Source organism: Natator depressus, chromosome 22, assembly GCF_965152275.1.
Source record: "Natator depressus isolate rNatDep1 chromosome 22, rNatDep2.hap1, whole genome shotgun sequence".
NCBI classification, from domain to species: Eukaryota; Metazoa; Chordata; order Testudines; family Cheloniidae; genus Natator; species Natator depressus.
Genome location: NC_134255.1, coordinates 18,742,009 through 18,758,015, shown reverse-complemented (window position 1 = coordinate 18,758,015; position 16,007 = coordinate 18,742,009). Strand labels below are relative to the sequence as shown.

Genomic DNA, 16,007 nt, shown 5'->3' with positions numbered 1-16,007 from the left:
ATCTGTCCTGCCACCTTCATGAAACCGGATCATTTTAACTGGCTTTTGAAAATTGTTTGTTAAATTGAGTGTAAGTGACCACAACCTTGTTTATGTTGCCCCAGGCCTGACCTGCAGCCCCCAGCTATTCCAGCCCTACCCCCAGCTCTGCTGATGACATCCCTCCTCTAGCCTGGCCATTTCACTCCCCTGTTTGCTGTCTACCCCTCACCGCACTGCCTAGCCCTGGCGCCTTTGTACACTGCTGCCAGTGCACCTCAGTGGTGACCCCAGCAGCTTTTGCAGTCCCGGGTCTTTCCTGCGCAGAGGCCTCTGAGCAACGGCTGTGTTGTTAAAGCATGAATTGGAAACACCCTTCCATGCAGATCCAGGGGCAGAGCTCTGCCAGTTTATCGGCTGCATAATGCACTTTTAGAAATACTTGCATCATAAATGTTCAAACAGGCCTTTCTCAATACAGACAAACTCGCCATCTTGGTAACAGACACCATTGAGCCAGGACGCAGCCTGAGAGCCAGAGCTGGAACAGAAGAGGGAGGAGGCAGCAAGGAAGGGGGTTGGAGCGAGGTGAGCCAGAGGAGACTCACTCAGAACACGGGGTTTGTACAGCCCTGCCGGGAAAGTCCTCACACAGTTACTAGAAAATGCTCCTATTTCTAGATGTGGTTTTGGCCCACGCTATAGAACTGAAACAGGAATGGGGGTCCCTGCTATAGAATTCCACAGGCTGAGTAAAAATAAAAACCTATGGAAAGGGTCTCATTCTGTCTGGAGTTCTCTATGGTTTGGGCTAATTTCTACACAGCCCTATGGGTTTTGCTGCTCTTAAATTCTATAGGACTTCTCCAGAGGGAAAACGTCCTGTGGTTAAGGCACTGGGGGGGTCAGGAGCCCTGAGGTCAGTTCCCCTGGAACTGGAAAACGGTGCCAGTCCCCTCTCACGCGTCTCGTCCCCCTGAGACAGTGATGTCTCTGGGGAGGGACAATGCTCCTCGGCAGAACCCAGCCCGGTGGGGCCCGGATCTTGACTGGGGCTTCCAAGTGCTACTGTAATTTACTAATAAGGGTTAAAGACTCAATCAGCCACTTAAGCACCCTACTGAGGGGCCTACAGATGACCTGCTTTGTGACAATGTTTAGAGGAGGCTGTGGGGGAGAAGGGGCATGTGCTGAAGGGTCCACACGCCTTCTATTTAGGCCCCATACATGGCACCTTCCTGAGAGAACCACCAGGTCCTCCAGCAAAACCAGGCGGTGCCAGGTGTCCACTGCTGATAATTAAATCCCCTCCTTCCAGGCCGACTTTATCCATCCCAGAGATGCCAGAAAGGGCTCAAGCCCTGTTTCCCCCTAGGCAGGGCTCCGGAAAGGGGTGTTGGGGCTGTCTGTGACCCCACAGCAAGGACAGGCATGCTGAGCATGACTGGAAAGGACAGCCAGAGCTGTGTTTTCAATGAACTGCTCTGTCGCTGCTGAGACAGGCCCAGGTGAGCATGACTGACAGACTGCACCTGGGCCCACGGATCGCAGCACAGGGACTTACATCCCGAACGCTAGCGGTGGCCAGAAGAACACTGCAAAGCACAAGCTAGATGGGGACGGGGCTGAAGGAGGAATATGGTGGATGTGCACACAGCCACTTCTACGCCTTATGGACCATAGTGACCATTGCATCTCCCTTTCGAGCCCCAGGGAATGTGGTGACAGCATCGTTACTATCCTGGGAAGGGAAATGGGAACTAATGTAAAACCAGAGGACCAGGAGAGAGCCAGCCAAGCCCCAGTACTCGAGAGGGTCTACATGCACTACTTAACGCATCTCTGGGAAGCGGGTGAGTCTCTGCCCAAGTGATACAGATGGGGAAGCTGAGGGGGAGGGACTTAGCCACAGTCACAGAGGGACTCAGTGTCAGAGCTGGGGTCAGAGCTCAGGTGTTCCTGGCTCCCGGGCTGGTGCTCAGGACACTGGACCGTGTCCCTCTTTGCCCTGGGCAGGAAAGAGGCCATCCGAGTGTCAGGACGAGATCAATGGCGCAGGGTACTGGAGAGAAAAATCAAAGCATGTGACTGAAATAAATAAAACTGAAGAGTGAAAGGGTTTCCCCAGCAGTTTGGAAAGGGTGATCAGGAGAGCCCAGCAGTCCCAGGAGAAGCCCGAAGAGGAGAAAGCTACGGTTATTTAATGGGGAAAACCTCTTCTTCTTGTTTCTTTAGTCAGCGTCTGTTCCCTGGGGTCAAATCGAAGGCAGAAAGGAGGGTGTCCAAGGAGCGGCAGCGTCTCCCGTTGCAGCTGCTGGGCTGGTCCCCAGAATGCACGGCTGCCCAGCACGGACTGCAGAGAATCTGTATCACATGGGACAGAAGCTGGGGGCCCCTTAGCTGCTCTCGTCCAACCTGCCATCTGCAGGGCGATTCAGAAGCCCCTGGACTGCAGCCCGGCATACACTTCCCGCTGACCCTTCCTGATGGGCTGTGGGAACAGGAGCAGATGTGAGCAACAGGCTCTTGCGTTAACATAGCACAGTGACAGCACCTTCTACAACTGGGCTCTGTGCCAGGGCTGGGGCTCCTCAGTGCTACCACCAGGTGTGACTTGGGTGCAGGGAGCGTGCAGCTCTGGGTATGCACACTGTACCCTGCATGTTGTGATGATCCTTCTGTTGATGACTCCTTGTCGTACGGATAAATAACTACCCTTAGGAAGACACATGGCCCTGCTCTCAGTCACGCCTTCCCCTCCACCCAGGTGAAGCCTGGAGCTGGACCAATGCTGTAATTTCTCAGCTGTCATCATCCACCAAGAAGGTTGTGACCCCAATCCCAACAGTTCTGGAAAGGCCAAGAGCAGAGAAGGACCCCACCCTTTGGTTCCCGTTACCTCATAGTCCGGGTTTGGCACAGGTGGGGGGCGCACCATCTTCTGGCCTGGAAGGCAAAGCAGGGAGAACATTCAGATGGAAAACTACTGATTCTTAGTGCAGACACAGAGCTTCGCAGGCGTGACTCATCCCCGCGGCTCCGTGGGTGTTTCAGGAACAGGGCACAAAATGTCCACCGATTTTTAGGGCCCAATTGAGACACCTCGGCCCTGAGCACCTGGCCTTGTCACACCCAGAATGCAGGACTGTCCTCCGAGACACAGGCCTCCAGCCCCTGAATCAAAGGACGCTCTGCCCGGGGTGCAAAATGCAGCGCTGCCAGCTCTTGGGTGTGCCGGTGACTTGTGGTGTACGTCTTAATGCCCCCACTGCGGGAATCAAGAGACTGCACAAGAATCTCAGCTTCCATTTTAAAACAAGGCAGTTTCTAGCCCTCCTGGTTGCAGAGAAAGGCCTAAAAATGTGACCCCACCGATGGGCTCAGAGAGCAGAGACAATCCCCCCACATTTCTCATTTAAATAAAATCTCATGATTTTTAAGCCAACTCCCTGAGGTTAGGGCCTGAGTTGTGGTGTGAATGCTTGAGGGCGGCTGTGCCGTGATACCGCCGGGGAGGCGGCTAGAGCAGGCCAGCCCTTCCAGCCTGCCCTACCCTCCCTTTGCCTCTCTCGTGGCGGCTTCACCACAGCCTGTGCAACGGGTCCTGTGGCTGGGGCACTTTCAGCACAAAATGGCAGCTGCACCTTCCCCACACGAAGGGCAGCCCAGGGTGTGGTGAGCAGCAGGAGGAGCCTGAGGTGGGCTTGACCCCAGCGTCTCCCCCTGTGGGGCCCAGCCCAGTTGAGGGTGCTCATGCGACTTATTCACAGGAGAGATTCGAACCGGCTCTTACCTCTCGGATGAACTCCGGCACTGCCACCGACTCGCCCCTTCCGGTTCTTGCTGAAGTAATAGACCAGGATCAGCACCCCGAGGGTGATGAGGAGATCTGCGATGATGACCCCGGCCACTGTCAAGACATCCAGCTCCTCACAGCTCTCGCAGACTGCGGTGGGAAGGGACAGGTCAGGAGCTCAGCGAGAGGGAGAAGGGCAGAGCGGGGGACAGCGGGAGGTGGGAGTCACAAGTCCCAGCCCAGAGACACTGCTGGGCAAATGCCCAATGTTTGGCCGGCCCAGACCTCACCCACTTGCTTTGCGTGGATGGAGACCACACACGTCACAAGGGGAGCAAGAACAGTAAGCGGAGAAGTGAAGGGAGAAGGGAGAGACCTTTCTGTTCCCCCCTACACACACCTCACTCCGCCAACACCTCTGGGGTGGCTGGAGCGGTCAGTGACTGAAATGTCCCCTCGTTTTTCTGCATGGCCCCTGGCAGCAGGGTGCAAACATCCCCGGGTTGTAACAGCTCATTCCATGCTCCCCCCACCCCCAGCCCTTTCTGTCTGTGCCGGAAAGAGCGCAGAGATTCTCGGGTTCCCTGAGCAGCTCCCCAGACACCCGAGACAGCGCATGGGCTGCAAGGGGCTTTGTCAGAATGGAGGAGAATTGATTCAGTTTCCAAGGGGGACTGGGGAAACCGAACTGTGCCCTCTCCAAGCCTCCAGACCTGGAGTCTCCTGCCAAGATCCTGAAGGTTCAGGATTCTCTGAAGCCCATGAAAGGTCACTGGTCTTGGGGAGAGATAATAGTCTCACATTTATACAGCCTCTCCCATCCCAAAGCATCTCCCAAGCTAGGCGTGTAAAGCACCTTTGAAATGCAGCCACCTCTGGGATGGAGGACACAGCAAGGACAAAGCACACCACATACCAGTGCAGAGCGCGGTAATTGAGCCACACATCCCATGGCAAACACATACTCTTTTGAACAGTGCCCCATGGAATTGCAGTGTTCATGGGGGGCCGGCTGGACCTCAGAGCAGCTGAGTGTCGAAGTCAGTCCCAGCAGCGCCCCTGAAAATCAGGCCTCTGAGTACGTTATGGCATGTGAATCTTTCGGGCAATAAGGTCACAGAGTTAATCGCTAGCCTCTGTAGCCTCCCATGACATCTCATGTGCCTGCTTATTCGCATGGAAGGGGTGCTCTCTCCCATTTACCTTTGGCCTTCAGGTGAAGTTTGACAGATTCGTCGGAGGCCTCACATGTATACTCCCCGTCGTTCTCGGAACTCTCGTACTTCTCAATCTCATAGGTTTGAGCTTCACTTTTTATGGTTTCCCCTTTTTTCCATTTTACACTTCCTTCAAAGGGGCAGGTGAGAGTCACCTTGGTCTTAGAGATCACCACCGTGATTGCTGCAAAAGGGGAAGAAAGAACAACAGAAACACAGAGGTATTCAGTAAAACCAGTGCTTAAAATGGGCAGGGCAAGGGGGTCCCAGATGCAGCAAAAATATAATTAACAATGGAGCTGCGTCACTGAGGGCTCACTTTGAGCACTGCCTTGTCTCTCGGAGGGACTTTGGGAATGGGATCGTTAGGTTAAATGTAAAACCTCTAACCTAGTTATCAGTTCGGGGGAAGTTGTAGTGTATAACACTCTCTGCATTCACAAGCAATGGCTTCATGAGCTAAAAACTGATCACCATTATTATGTAATCAGTTGTCTCTCTTGCGCATGAACGCTGATTTTGTCTGGGATTGGATAGATGCCCCAATCTTTTCTCAGACCACTTTAAGCACTGAATAAACCTTGCTGGAATCAGCTTCTGTACCAAATGACTGGAGGAGGAGAGCTCATGTAACACCAATTTTTAAAAAGGGCTCCAGAGGTGACCCTAGCAATTACAGGCCTGTAAGCCTGACTTCAGAACCGGGAAAACTGGCTGAAACTACAGTAAAGAACAAAATTGTCAGACACATAGATGAACATAACCAAACTGTACTATAGAATCTCTATGGATAGTAATTCCATGCTCGAATAATAAGAACATAGCAGTAGGGATATATTACCAACCACCTGACCAGGATGGTAATAGTGACTGAAATGCTCAGGAAGATTAGAGAAGCTATTAAAATAAAAAACTAAATAATAATGGGGGATTTCAATTATCCCCATATTGACTGGATACTATGATACAGAAGAACCAGAGAGCAGTGGTAGAGAGGAAATATATAAGCCATAGGCTAATTAAGGTGTGCTTTCCTGTAGACTAGGGAGGGTTGCTACAGGTTAATTGGAGCACCTGTAGTCAATTAAGCCCTGTCAGGAACCTAATAAAACTCCCTGCTTCAGGTAGTCCTAGGAGGAAGGAAAATGGAACAGAGCAGAAAAGAAAGATTGGAAAAAACAGAGAACTGAGGTAAGGCAGACCCTACCTCAGTAGGGGAGGGAGACTTCATCTCCCAACATCTAAGGACCAAAGTTTTCCACCCAAGGGGGAAGAGAGTAAGAACCTGCTGGGGCTCAGGCTCAGAGTGAGAAGCAACCCAGATCCCTCCCCCGCTTCCCTCCTCTACCACCTTCCTGGGCTACTATCTGGGACCTCAGTGGCCCAAGAGCAGGGGCCAAGGGTGGTATCTTAGCTCCTCTGCCAAAAAAAGGGCAGGACCCACCATACTAACATTGGCGATCTTGCCACAGTACATATAATCTCAGAATGGGATCAAGAGAAAGTTTCTTGACACCTTAAATGACTGCTTCTTGGAGCAGCTAGTCCTGGAACCTACAAGGGAGAGGCAATTTTTGATTTAGTCCTAAGTGGAGCACAGGATCAGGTCCAAGAGGTGAATATAGCTGGACCACTTGGTGATAGTGACTACAATATAATTAAATTTAACATCCCTCTGGCTGGGGAAACACCACAGTGGCCCAACACTGTAGCATTTAATTTCAGAAAGGGGAGCTACACAAAAATGAGGAGGTTTGTTAAAGAGAAATTATACAAACTAAAAACTACTTCCCCATGCTAATTTTCCCCCTACTGTTACTCACACCTTCTTGTCAACAGTTTGAAATGGGCCACCCTGACTATCACTACAAAATTTTTTTTCGCCTGCTGTAATAGCCCTCCTTAATTGATTAGTCTCGTTAGAGTCGGTATGGCAACTCCCATTTTTTCATGTTCTGTGTGTGTGTGTGCATATATAGATAGATATCTATCTCCCTACTGTATTTTCCACTGTGTGCATCTGATGAAGTGGATTTTAGCCCATGAAAGCTTATACCCAAATAAATTTGTTAGCCTCTAAGGTGCCACAGGGACTCCTTGTTCTTTTTGCTGATACAGACTAACATGGCTACCACTCTGAAAGAAATTAAAAAGTACAGCACCAAAAGTACAATCCTTGCAAGCTGCATGGAAACTTTTTAAAAAGACACCATAAGAGAGGCTCAACTTAAATGTATACCCCAAATTAAAAAACATAGAGAACCAAAAAAGAGCCACTATGGCTAAACAACAAAGCAAAAGAAGCAGTGAGAGGCAGAAAGGCATCCTTTAAAAAGTGGAAGTTAAAGCCTACTGAGGAAAATAGAAAGGAGCATAAACTCTGGCAAATGAAGTGTAAAAATATAATTAGGAAGGCCAAAAAAGAATTTAAAGAACAGGTAGCCAAAGACTCAAAGTAATAGCAAACAAAATTTTAAGTACATCAAGAGCAGGAAGCCTGCTAAACAACCTGTGGGGCCACTGGATGATCGAGATGCTAAAGGAGCACTCAGGGATGATAAGGTCATCGCAGAGAAACTAATTCTTTTAATTGGTTTTCACGGTTGAGGATGTGAAGAAGATTCCTAAACCTGAGCCATTCTTTTTAGGGGACAAATCTGAGGAACTGTCCCAAATTGAGGTGTATTAGAGGAACAAATTGATTAACAGTAATAAGTCACCAGGACCAGATGGCATTCACCCAAGAGATCTGAAGGAACTCAAAGGTGAAATTGCAGGACTACTAACTCTCATCTGTAGCCTATCATTTAAATCAGCTTCTGTACCAAATGACTGGAGGATAGCTAATGTGATGCCAATTTTTAAAAAGGGCTCCAGAGGTGACCCTGGCAATTACAGGCTGGTAAGCTTAACTTCAGTACTGGGCAAACTGGTTGAAACTATACTAAAGAACAAAATTGTCAGACACATAAATGAACATAATTTGTTGGGCTATAGTCAACATGGCTTTTGTAAAGGGAAACCATGCCTCACCAATCTACTAGAATTGTTTGAGGGGGTCAACAAGCATGTGGACGAGGGGATCTCTCAAAACTGGGTGACTGGGCAATAAAATGGCAGATGAAATTCAAGGCTGATAAATGAAAAGTACTGATAAATGCACACTGGAAAACATAATCCCAACTATATGCATAAAATGATGGGGTCTAAATTAGCTGTTACCACTCAAGAAAGAGATCTAGGAGTCATTATGGATTGTTCTCTGAAAACATCCACTCAATGTGCAGTGGCAGTCAAAAAAGCGAACAGAACATTGGGAATCATTAAGAAATGGATAGATAAGACAGAAAATCTCATGTTGCCTCTATATAAATCCATGGTATGCCCACATCTTGAATACTGTGTGCAGATGTGGTCGCCATATCTCAAAAAAAGAATATTGGAATTGGAAAAAGGTTCAGAAAAGGGCAACAAATGATTATGGATATGGAACAGCTTCTGTACGAAGAGATTAATAAGACTGGGACTCTTCAGTTTGGAAAAAAGATGACTAAGGGAGGATATGATAGAGGTCTATAAAATCATGACTGGTGTGGAGAAAGTAAATAAGGAAGTGTGATTTACTCCTTCTCATAACACAAGAACTAGGGGTCACCAAATGAAATCAAGAGGCAGCAAGTTTAAAACAAACAGGAAGTATTTTTTTCACACAATGCACAGTCAACCTGTGGAACTCCTTGCCAGAGGATGTTGTGAAGGCCAAGACTATAACAGGGCTCAAAAAGAGAGCTAGATAAGTTCATGGAGGGTAGGTCCATCAATGGCTATTAGCCAGGATGGGAGGGAATGGTATTCTGAGCCTCTGTTTGCCAGAAGTTGGGAGTGGGCGACAGGGGATGGATCGCTTGATAATTGCCCTGTTCTGTTAATTCCCTTTGAAGCACCTGGCATTGGCCACTGTTGGAAGACAGGACGCTGGGCTAGATGGATCTTTGGTCTGACCCAGTATGGCTTTTCTTACGTAAACCTTCTCAATCCCAGAAACCACCTTTTCCAGCTCACTGGCCAATCGGAATGTAGATTTCAGAAGCATGCACACTGCGTGGCATGGCTCTGATTAGTGAAAATGGACTGTGGGCGGGGCACAGGTATATGGGGGTGGGGAGAGATTGTTTGCCCGTGGACCGGAATTAGATGGAGAAAAATTAAAGTTGGAAAGAGTGAGTGAGACTGCTGCCCCAGGGGAAAAATGCAAATGGAAAAAGGGGAAATAATTCACCCCATTGTCTACCCATCTGAGTCAGCTGTGACACTGTTCTTAGACTGTGAGCTAGTCAGGGCAGAGACTGGTGTCCTATGCATATGTGCTGAGCACAGCCCAAGAGGGTCCTGCTTCCAAATACGACCTGGGTGCCTCCCCAATGCCACTATTATATAATATACTACCTAGCTCTTTCCTCTGTAGCTCTCAAAGTGCTTTACGCAGATCAGAATCAGTATCTCCATGTTACAGGTGGGGAAACTCAGTAACTGTTCTTAATAATAAGACACCCCGACTGACTGCAAAGGAGCCAGGTGGAACCCAGTGTGCAGGTATAGAGTTTTCTGGATCTGTATTTTTAAAAAGAAGTAAAGACATTCTCTATGATCCGACAAACAGACAGACACGCGGGTAGGGGCTGGCTCAGGGCCCACTGGAGTCAATGGAAAGACTCCCCTTGACTTCAGTGGGTTCTGGGTTAGGCCCAGACCACACTTGCATGCTCATGCTCATATGGGCGCTTAGGCAAATGGGCATATGCGTTTAGTGGTTAAAGACGCCCCATTCTTTAGATTCCCTCCGAGCGGTTAGAAATGGAGGGTCAATATTAGCAGCAGCGCTTTTGAGGTGTTTATTTTGGCTAAAAACATTGATGATAAAATCAACTTAAGGTTCTCCTGCACCACAGTGTCAGCTGCAAAAGGAAAACAACAAACACTGTTAACAAATCTGCCTCTCTCCTTGGCTCATCTCTTTAAAAATATCCTTTCCCTTATTAGTAACAGTCTGCCTCTAGGGAGTAAACACAACACTAATCAATAATAATGCTGCTTTGAAAGCCAAACGCCTGGGTGCCATGCAGACATTGGAAAACCATCCCAACATACACCAGTGATCAATCCTATTTCTCCATGTGCCTCTCTGGTCTCTGCAGGTGCATGATCCTGCTTGGATGGCACTAAAAAATGATTACTTAACCATTAATTTTAGCTGATTTTTTTCAAGTCAGTGTAAACAGCACCAATGAACTGATAGGGGATATTTCCAGTCCTATAACAGTCAAACTGAAATGCGTCTCCTTGGAGGTTAGCCCTCCCTTGGGAGAGGTTTTGAATTGCACCACGCTTGTGGGATGCTTTAGAAATGCGGAGGTGGCTAAAGCAGATTAGCGAGGCAACATTATTTTAAACCAAAGCTGTGTCCCCCCAGCTGCCCTTTTCAAAGTGGAAAATGGAAATGAGGTGCCTGTTTGCTGTGAAAAGAAACGATCTGGTTCATTGCAAGGTGTACATGCAATGACACAGCGACGGTGCAGCGCAGAGACAGAGGCTCCCGGGGGTCTGGGCCCTGAGCTTGTAATGAGAACTGCAGGGCTCTGCGTGGTTGCATGGGTTTGCCTGCTGCAGGATCAGGGCCTTAAGTTAGAAATGGTTTTGTTTAACTCTGTAGAGCAATTTGTGAGTGTGAGAAACTCCACTGAAATCCTGAAGCTACAGCCACGTTAAAACAGTGCTAGGGAGCGGGTCAGAATCAGACCCACAGTGCGTACCAGACACTAGACAAAAGAGAGGTGCATAAGCCAATAAAAGAAAGATCCGTGTTCCCATCTGTGATTACCCTGTCCTCGTGTATGGTTTTAGCCAGCACTTGCTTTACAGAGGCTGGGAGCTCACTCTCACTAAAGCTACAGAGGTGAAATCCCACAGACAAAGGCATTGATTAGAGGGGAAGGTGATCAGCTGCTTTATCCCCACACAGAACGTTGTTTTAGAGAAGGGGAATAAATACAGGTGCAGTAACACAAACCGATTGCGACCCTGCTCCTAAATACGGCCTGGGTGCCACCCAAATGCCACTATTATATAATATAATACCTTGCTTTTTCCTCTGTAGCTCTCAAAGTGCTTTACGCAGATCAGAATCAGTATCCCCATGTTACAGGTGGGGAAACTCAGTAACTATTCTTAATAATAAGACACCCCGACTGACTGCAAAGGAGCCAGGTGGAATCCAGTGTGCAGGTATAAAGTTTTCTGGATCTGTATTTTTAAAAAGAAGTAAAGATATTCTCTATGATCCGACACACAGAGAGACAGACACGCGGGTAGGGGCTGGCTCAGGGCCCACTGGAGTCAATGGAAAGACTCCCCTTGATTTCAGTGGGTTCTGGGTTAGGCCCAGACCACACTTGCATGCTCACGCTCATATGGGCGCTTAGGCAAATGGGCATATGCGTTTAGTGGTTAAAGACGCCCCATTCTTTAGATTCCCTCCGAGCGGTTAGAAATGGAGGGTCAATATTAGCAGCAGTGCTTTTGAGGTGTTTATTTTGGCTAAAAACATTGATGGTAAAATCAACTTACATTTCTCCTGTGCCACGGTGTCAGCTGCAAAAGGAAAACAACAAACACTGTTAGCAAATCTGCCTCTCTCCTTGGCTCATCTCTTTAAAAATATCCTTTCCCTTATTAGTAACAGTCTGCCTCTAGGGAGTAAACACAAAACACTAATCAATAATAATGCTGCTTTGAAAGCCAAACGCCTGGGTGCCATGCAGACATTGGAAAACCGTCCCAACAGCATTCATGTTTTAAATCCATGTTATCAAACTTCCCAATCCTAGAAACACAGACAAAGATGGGATGGGGATGAAGGCAGGAAATGGTGTTGGAGGCTAAAAAACCCTTCAAAACCCAAGGAGCTACTTAGAAGACTGGGCACTTGCTCTAATCCCCCCACCCCTGCCTCCAGGTCTGTAATTCCTTCTGTCCTTTGCTGCCCCCCAGTCTTTGATTTTGTAACAAAAACGGAAACTTTCTCTCTTTGGTTCCTACACTGTTCCCTTTGTACCACAAATCAGTGTCAGAACACCAGTGTGGCACCCTTTATTTTAGCTGGCCATACACCAGTGATCAATCCTGTTTCTCCATGTGCCTCTCTGGTCACTGCAGGCGCACGATCCTGCTTGGATGGCACTAAAAATGGTTACTTGACAATTAATTTTAGCTGATTTTTCAAGTCAGTGTAAACAGCACCAATAAATTCATAGGGGATATTTCCAGTCCTGTAACAGTCCCCAGGGTGATCGGCTGCTTTATCCCCACACAGAACTTTGTTTTAGACGGAGGGAATAAATACAGGTGCAGTAACACAAACTGATCACGGCCAAAGAGAACCCGAACTCTTTCAGTTCACATCAAAGCCAGCAACTGGCGTTTGCCGTTCACGGGCAGAGTGGCTGCAGAGTTTATTTTTAAATTTCTTTTGCCCATTTCCCAATGAGCATATTGATCTAGTGATAACACTTACACATGCTTTGCCTTTCATCTGGTTACCTTTACACACGCTAATCAGTTAACCCTGACAATATTCAGGGGATACTACAATCCCTGCTTTACCCATTGTGAAGCTGAGATCTAGAGAGTGAAGCGACGGGCCCAAGAGCACACGGCGATTTAATATAACAGCAAGCAGTAGGACAGGGGAGTCCAGATTCCAGAGCGCTCTGCTGCCCAAAGCACTGCCCTTCCCGTACCCTTCACCAGCCTGTTCAGACCATTGGTGAGGGCTTGGGAGTTTATTGAATCTGCTGATAAATAACGAGGATCTTCTCAGCAACTGACTTCTCTTTTAAAAAAGAATATAGAATGAAATGCCTCAATTCCCTCTCTTGACTGCTCTGATTCTGCAGGGTGTGATTCCTTGCTCCATTGCCCCTCACGTCACTGCTAGTGGGGGTACGTTTCTCATCAGCAAATGGCAACTTCAGTTTTACTGTAAGTCTTTGTGGCTGTGTAAGAACACCTAGTTGCTGGTGCTCCTCGATGTCCACTGGCACACGCCAATACCCTCCTTGCCTGAGCCCTTGGGGGTCACTTTTCTGATACCTGGTGGTCTCTAGCCATCTGTACTCACCCACACAGAGCAGGAGCCCCAAAACAGGCAGAGCAAGCTCTAGCTTCATCCTGGTGTTCCCCGCACTCCCTCTCTTTTCTGTCCTTTCCAATCAGATTGGCATCACCCAGTCTGGCTCTGCAAAAAGAAAGAACACAGGCGCTTTCAAGTTTCTGTTTATGAGAAAGAGGCCTGGGATTGTTTCCCAGAATTGGATCTAACAATCAGTTCAGCGGCGCACGGAGGAGACTCACTGTTTCCAGCATAACATGCAAGCAGCTCAGAGAGACAGCAGATGTCTATGATAAAAAAAAAAAAACCTGCCAGGAAGTGCGGAGGCTCGAGATGCCTACATTTCCGAGTGTCACTGAGAACACGAGGGGGCTGCTGGTGCTGCAAGCACCTCGGTGACTCTCAGGCCAGCCCAGAGAGTGTTCTGGAGAGAGGAGCACACACAACCTGGCCCCAACAGATTTGCTTTCAGAGTATCCCACCATTTTTAAACAATATTTTCTGAGTTAAGTTCAAAATGTTACAGTTAATTTAGCAAAGTGACGGCAACAAACATAACCACTAGACAGGCTGCAAGAAATGCAACAGCCAGCGGCAGACAAAGACACCTTGTGCAACGAGCATAAAATAGCCTGTAAGCTCTTCAGGGCAGGGGCTGCCTCTGCCTAAGCTATGGGTTTGTACAGTGCCTAGCACTTTGATTCCCGCCCCTTGGTGCTATTGCAAAAAAAAAACACACCAACAATAGTGACAATAATACAAAGAAACAGGTGTTCAAGTGCTGTGGTGACAAGTGGGGTATGGAGCCTCAGAGAAACCTCAGTAAAGGGGAGCTGAATAACACGCCTGGAACCAAGAAACAGATCAGAACAAAATTAAATGGAGTAACTCACTAATTCTGAGGCTTTGGTGCTGGATTTACTCTGCTCGAGGCCCCTCTGCCAGCCTGGGTGCCAGCTGTGATGGTGCTTTTGTGGTAGGGAAGCCACTAGGGACTGGATTGCACCTACCAATTTTATTTCTCACCAGACACCAGGGAGCCGTGTGGTGGTGTTCAGTCACTGCAGGCCTGGTTTGGAACCATCTTTGTCTCACGGCCCGTGTCAGCTTCTCACCCTGACATCTCTGGGCTTCCTGCCACACTGCCCCTGTGGGTAGAACATTCTCCCTGTGTGCACTGGAGAGGCCACTACTACCCTCCACACTATTTGCTGCTAGGAATGACAAGCCGGAGGAATGACCTGAGACTACCGTAACCATATATGCCTTCCCAAGGCCTGTCTATCGGCCGGTCTGTCTTTAGACAGCACTCTCCTTGGAGCAAGGTTTCTGCCTTTAAAGAACCCCGTGTATGGTGGCCTGTGCCAGAAGTAAATAAATAGCTAGTTATAATGCTGAGCTGTGATGTGGTGGGGCAGGGCTCTGTCCATTTCCCCAGCTCCTGGCCTGCCGGCTGATTACAGAATGAGAAGATGCACCCTGTTCGTCACACCAGAAAGTTCAGCATGAGCTGGGGATAGCGGCTCTTCTCCCTCTAGGGGTGGAGTTCGTGACTAACAGTGTGGCAGCTCCTGGCTGGGAGCAGAAAAGCAACAAACTTGGGCCCTGGTCATGCACAGGGGTGTAGATAACTTCTGTATTTTTGGGGCTAGAGTTAAAAAATAATATACTAATAGCTCTTGAATAGCACTCGAATGAGCAGTTTTGTACCAGATTAACTTTGTTCATTTTTAACAAAGTGAGATAAAGAAACTTCTGTTCCAAACACAGTGTTTCCTTTATTTACTAATGCAATCCCAAAATCAATTTTGGTTTTTAGCTCCCTCAATTCCCTGTTGTCTAAGCATATGATTCAGCTGGATCTCCTAGTGACAGCCCTGTGGTGCCTGGGGCAGGGCAGGGGAAGGGGATAAACATCCAATCTAGGGTTGCCAACCATCCAGGATTGTCTGGGAGTCTCCAGGAATTAAAGATTAATCTTTGATTAAAGATCATGTCAGGTGCTGAAACCTCCAGGAATACATCCAACCAAACTTGGCAACCCTAATCAGATCAGACCCTCAGTGACTCCTCACTCCAGCTGCCAATAACCCTGTCCATGGAAGCAGGGACTGCCCCCGCTTCCAAAAGAAGTGAGACTGGAGAACACCGTTGAGCCAGCTACAAGTGAAATGTCCTGGCTGATGCTTTAAATGAAGCTTCCCCAAAGTGCATCCATATATCTGGTGCTGATAAAATGATCATTGATGAACGAGCACACAGAGGGAGAGGAGAACGCTGCATCCAGTAGACATTGTCCCTAACGCCGGGTTCAGGGGCTCAGCCTCAGGAAAGAATTCCAGTGGGTTATTTAACATGCATCAGTTATTTTTCTAACTGTAAAGAGAAAAGGAGTACTAGTGGCACCTTAGAGACTAACCAATTTATTTGAGCATAAGCTTTCATGAGCTACAGCTCACTTCATCGGATGCATTCAGTGGAAAATACAGTGAGGAGATTTATATACACACAGAACATGAAAAAATGGGTGTTATCATACACACTGTAAGGAGAGTGATCACTTAAGATGAGCTATTACCAGCAGGAAAGGGGGGGAGAAAACCTTTTGTAGTGATAATCAAGGTGGGCCATTTCCAGCAGTTAACAGGAACGTTGGAGGAGCAGTGGGGGTGGGAAAAATAAACATGGGGAAATAGTTTTACTTTGTGTAATGACACATCCACTCCCAGTCTCTATTCAAGCCTAAGTTACTTGTATCCATATGCGACAGTTCTAACTTTGGTCCCTGTGACAGTCTAGGACTCAGGAGTGTCAAGGCTGGAATTGCCAATCTACTCCAAACAGGAAA

The 16,007-nt window shown here is 48.0% G+C and overlaps 1 protein-coding gene across 3 annotated transcripts; it reads right to left on the bottom strand.

The window, feature by feature from the left end:
• Positions 1-403: 403 nt before the first annotated feature.
• CD3E (CD3 epsilon subunit of T-cell receptor complex) lies at positions 404-14,240 on the bottom strand. 3 transcript variants are annotated; one of them, XM_074936645.1, is made up of 7 exons: positions 14,170-14,240; positions 13,169-13,285; positions 11,617-11,640; positions 4,979-5,176; positions 3,773-3,925; positions 2,879-2,925; positions 404-2,470 (listed from the first exon to the last, which is right to left on the bottom strand). In XM_074936645.1, exons 2-7 carry the CDS (start codon positions 13,215-13,217, stop codon positions 2,414-2,416), a joined length of 528 nt encoding a protein of 175 aa, XP_074792746.1. In that variant the 5' UTR covers positions 13,218-13,285; positions 14,170-14,240; the 3' UTR covers positions 404-2,413. The 3 variants fall into 3 exon arrangements, with proteins under 3 accessions (XP_074792746.1, XP_074792745.1, XP_074792744.1); XM_074936644.1 differs by lacking the exon at positions 14,170-14,240 and adding an exon at positions 14,053-14,160; XM_074936643.1 differs by lacking the exon at positions 14,170-14,240 and adding an exon at positions 13,402-13,469.
• Between the last annotated feature and the right edge of the window lie 1,767 nt (positions 14,241-16,007).

Coding starts and splice junctions, on each gene's coding strand:
- CD3E (XM_074936645.1), bottom strand. CDS start 13,217: ATGAAGCTAGAGCTTGCTCTGCCTGTTTTGGGGCTCCTGCTCTGTGTG. Junction 5,177..11,616: donor CACCGTGGCACAGGAGAAAT/GTAAGTTGATTT, acceptor CCCCTTTTGCAG/CAATCACGGTGGTGATCTCT. Junction 2,926..3,772: donor TGCCGGAGTTCATCCGAGAG/GTAAGAGCCGGT, acceptor TTTGCCTTCCAG/GCCAGAAGATGGTGCGCCCC.